Genomic DNA, 4,618 nt, shown 5'->3' with positions numbered 1-4,618 from the left:
GAAAACTCTCTCTGAGGAAACAGTAGTTCAGCACCTTCTTGTTGGGATGAGAAGTTCAGCTCACACAACTGTTGCCACCACCAGATGAGTCCCATTTGTCCATAACGTGACCACGTGTGCTGTGAGAGAAGTTCCACTCGTGCAATGTCACCACCACCAGATGAGTCCCGTTCGTCCATAAGGTGGCCACGTGCGCTGCGAGGTGTGAGCAGCCCTCTCTGCGATGGAAGTTCACAGCATTTGTTCTTAAGCTTTCCCTTGCCCAGGTGACACCAACCTTTCCAGCTTGCACTTAAGGTGTGTTAGCTAATTTCAAGGAGAGTTACTGTCTCCAAAATAGGGGCAGGCGGGGGGAAATAAACTTAACCACTACTTCTTAACCTACAGAGAAAAACTCTTTCCTTAACCTACAGAGAAAAACGTCTAACAACAATAAGGTATGAGAAAAATAACTAAAAGAAGGGTTACTCCTATAGCACAGGTCTCATAGCAGCTCCTGATGGAGTATTTCCCACACCATCTTCTTACGGAAGTAAGGCATGTGGCTCTGAAAAGAAAAGAAAATCCATGAAATACACGTCATGGCAGAAAGAGACACAAAATACGCAGAAACACCCACTTAATTCTTTACTATGAAATTCCTTTTAAGAACTGTCAAAACTTGCCCTTCGGGTACAGCCTGGCTTTCACCCGCACAGCTCCTAAGAGGGTGACATGCCACCAAAACCAGATCTCCTTGACCACACAACAGCTTACAAGCACGTTCACAGAAGAGCACTGCCTTGGAAAAGAACCAGTGTCTACATTGGTCAAAGGCTGAGACCCATTTCTCCCAAAGATCCCAAGGCCAGATCTCACAAACCCCCTGGCTGCAGTACCTCGCCCAAGAGGAATCTCACTGGGAGCAGATACCGGACGCCAGGATGGAGAACACAGCTCTGCCCTGCTGAGGCCACTTGGAAGTTCCAGCCCAGCCACTATCTCCCAAGAACGGAGAGAGGTACAAAACCTCAGCCGCTGCGCCAGACGCAATGAACAGCCGCTGCGTAACTTCCCTGGCTCTTGTCTCTGTGCGAAAGGGGCTGGAGCTGTTTAGAACCTTCACTCACCTGTGTAAAGGTCAGCGGTCTGTCTCTGCAGATGTAATCTGCGTATTTGCAGGTGAAAACGCCGCAGTCGCTTCCATTTGATTGCTGAGGGATTTCCTAACGAATGCAGAGAAGATGGAGAATTTGCCTCTATCTTCAAGGAAAAGCAACTTGGAAGCAGCACCCATTACCAAAAATACCCTAACCAGACACTCCTGAACTTGCACCGTCCCCAGTAACCGCTCCCCAACACAAGGAACAGACCCCAGGAACTGCACATCATCCCTCCCCTCGGCTTCCTACGCTCGGATGTTACAAGCCAAATTCCTGGCAGGCTGATAAGGGACAGCAGGCTTCCTCCCTGCAAGGTGTCTGGAGGTTTCTACAGTGTCTTTCTAAAGTGACATCCCTTAAATCGAGGCTTTCGGTGCTGCTTTTCACTATTAACTTGGCAAGAAACATCAGCCCAAGCCCTTGCTTTGTCACGTGCCAGGATCTGGGCTGCAAACAAGCAGCCCACGTTCTCTGACAACTGCTAAAGAGACTTGAAATTTGACTTGTGAAATGGGGGCAAAGCCAAATTCACCTTCACGTGGCAGAGCAATTAAAAAAAACCAAAGAAAGTATTCAGCCAGCAAGGAGAGGCACTGCGCAAAGATTTCATCCCAGCATGGTTTCCTGGTCCACTTGCAGCCCCATGTGGTACCAGAAGAAGATGCTTATGGATGTTCTCTGAAGTCCTGGCCTTATGAGAAAGCGTTAAGAGCTTCGTGACAAGGAGTTCTAGTTCACATTTCAAGTGCAAGCAGTGCTCACTCACATGTGGCTCCATGCTGTGAACAGTCCACTCTGAAACATTCAGGTTCACGTGTCTTTTTTCACGGCTCTCCTCTTGCAGGTATTTGCTGGTTAAAACAAAAGAAGAAAATCACTCTTCATCGCTGTAATTCAGGCCGAGAAAAAAAGAGCTGCTGAAAGATCACAGGAAGATGAGTGGCAGGAGGGTTTTATTGATCACTAACAAGGTTGGTGCCCGTGTGCCACGGGGCTACCATGTCTTTGTCTGTGCTCTAGGGGGAAGGTGGCAGAACACAGGCACCCAAGACGCTGGGTGGAGGGACGACGTGAGACTAGGGAAGGAGTCACTGTCAGACAACTCGCAGCAAGCGAATCCAAGATTTCTGGTTTGTTATCTACAAGACATGCGGAAACTTCCAGCCGTGTCACAAGCGCAAAATCCAAAACCCTTCTCCTAATTCACAACACAAAAGCACTGACTGAGCAGTTACTTACAGCAAAGTCTCACAAATCTTGTCCCCTCCTTGTCCCAGGGAGTCGTAGTATTTGATGGTCTTCTTTCTGGTGTCTATGACCTGTTATTCAAAGGTGACTGTTAGACAAAGCGCAACCTTGTTCTGCTGCACAAACCTCAATGACCTTTCTTCCCAGCTTTTTCTCCCCAGCCAACTCTAAATAACAAGCCCGTTTCACTCACCGCTAGTGTCCAGTGCAAACGCAAGTTAATGGGCACTAAGATGATGTCCCTCTGGAAGAGATCCACACACCTGGTCCATCTTCCTACAGCTTTGTAGCCCCCAGAAGCAAGTTTTTCATAAAAGAAGGAACTGAAAGCGTGGACTGATGGATATCCTTCCCTCTTACTTCTCTCCATCACAAGACCCATGTAGAAATTGATGACCTGTACCATAAAGAGGAAGCTTGAGATGTAAAACAAGACACTAGCTTACCAAATGAAAAGCACAGCAACATCTCTTTTCTGGCCACCCTGAAGTACGCAGCTGAGAGAACTCCAGCCTCAGCTGTCAGCTTTTGTTGTGAGAATTTCCCACTTGGTGACATCTGCAGCTTGATAAAAACACCTGCCACCCACTCCAAGAACCTACACTAACTCCTGGAAGCTGCACAATACAAGTAAAGGAACTGCCAGAAGCACCGGACCCTTCAGTACCTAAAATAAGAACCGTACAGAGATTTCTAGGCTCTGCAGTGCAGGTCATCAAATAACTTTGCAAAGACTTGTGTACACGCTGAAGGGGTATTTTGAAATAAACGCTCCATTAGAAGATCCCTGTGCTGCAGCTAGTTTTACCTCATCATTTAGCCAGCAAAGCTTCCTTAGGGTGCGGACGTCCTGGCGCGTGACCCTTAGTTTGAAGGCACTGCTCATTATCTCCTCTGGCTCACCTTTGCCTAATGCGGCAACGACCTCTCTCTCCATGGCCTGAAATGGACAATTAAATGGGGAAGGACTTGTGAAACAGAGCATCGAGCATGCCAACCTGTGGGCAGCTTTCAACTCAAACACAGCCTGGAAAGGAAGCTCAGGTGACAGAGCAACTGCCTTTGCCGGCTTTCGGCTAGGTTAGCAATCGCCCTTTTTGTTGGTTGGTTGGTTTCAGCATCCTGACTTGCAACTTCAGGGCCCAGGTTTGCCTCAATTTGTTTTCACCAAGGAAGCTGAGATAAAACGCAGGGACGAGCAAACACACAGCAAACGCCTTTCCCATGCGATGCTGCAGCCCTCGCAACGCTGAGGTTTAAGGCAACCGCAGCAGGCATTCTCCATGCCAAGGCAGCTACGTCAGGAGCCTGAAAGAATGGGAAGGTGGGGGGAACTTCAAGGGAGCTGAAGTACCAGCAAAGGGGGAAACCGAGGCAGCTACACTGCAGTCAGGCAATCGGGAGTCCAGGCTGTGCATGCAACTGGTTGACATTTGGACGTTTCCGTCTAAGTCCGCTTAAGGAACGCAAATAAACCACTGGGTCTGTTAGTATAAAATACTCTGAACTGCCAGAGCATCTTCTTCTGGGTTGAACGTGGGCTAGCAGGATAAGAAAAACCCCTGGTTTTCCTTGTACTGAGCATCACCCCGCAGACGTTGTAAACTCTGGACTTGCTAGCCCTTTCCAAGTCAATCCTCAAGAGGCAAAAAAGGGGGCACTCGATCAGACGGCAACTCCCAAGAATAAGAGCAGCCAACATTCAGACAAGCAGGGGAACCTCAACTCCCACTCCCTGTTGCATAGCGTAACTAAGTGAACTCCTGTGACCACTGCTACACGCAGTGCAACCGTGCCCAGAGCGCATCCGCGGCTCGGTGACATCCCGAGGACGTACGCAAGATGCTCAGGTCCCCCACAAGCAAGGCAACACCACGGAGCAGTAAAAGCTTCTATTTCAAGTTCTATCTTCATGCTAGGACAGGTTGAGAGGCAGATCCCATACAACTGTAGGAATCAGGTCAGCACTGCTCTGGGAGACTGCTGTTAAACCTGGACTCATTTTTGTCCGAGTAGCAGAAGACTCACCAACCCTTAGGTTAGAGCACAACTCAAGGAGTGTGTGGAGCCTAAGATGCTTAAATCCTTGAAATCCTTCAAACCAGCTTTAGTGCTGACCTTTGCACTGGGAAGTCACAGCTGCAGACACTCCCTAACAGCTTAAATGCAAGTTCTTCAGATTTCAAAAAGCCTGAAGAACCACCTGTAACAAATGGAGTTCCTTGCAG

General features: G+C 48.6%; 1 protein-coding gene across 1 annotated transcript; it reads right to left on the bottom strand.

Moving 5' to 3' along the window:
* Nucleotides 1–484: 484 nt before the first annotated feature.
* Nucleotides 485–3,327, bottom strand: LOC134517780 (sentrin-specific protease 2-like). Its single transcript, XM_063339659.1, has 6 exons — nt 3,199–3,327; nt 2,584–2,787; nt 2,382–2,461; nt 1,909–1,993; nt 1,110–1,205; nt 485–547 (listed from the first exon to the last, which is right to left on the bottom strand). The coding sequence occupies exons 1-6, from the start codon at nt 3,325–3,327 to the stop codon at nt 485–487; spliced, it is 657 nt and encodes a 218-aa protein (XP_063195729.1).
* Between the last annotated feature and the right edge of the window lie 1,291 nt (nt 3,328–4,618).

The sequence above is a fragment of the Chroicocephalus ridibundus genome, chromosome 6 (assembly GCF_963924245.1).
Source record: "Chroicocephalus ridibundus chromosome 6, bChrRid1.1, whole genome shotgun sequence".
Lineage (NCBI taxonomy): Eukaryota > Metazoa > Chordata > Aves > Charadriiformes > Laridae > Chroicocephalus > Chroicocephalus ridibundus.
Note: the sequence above shows the minus strand (reverse complement) of the source record. Positions and strands in the feature narration are given on the sequence as shown.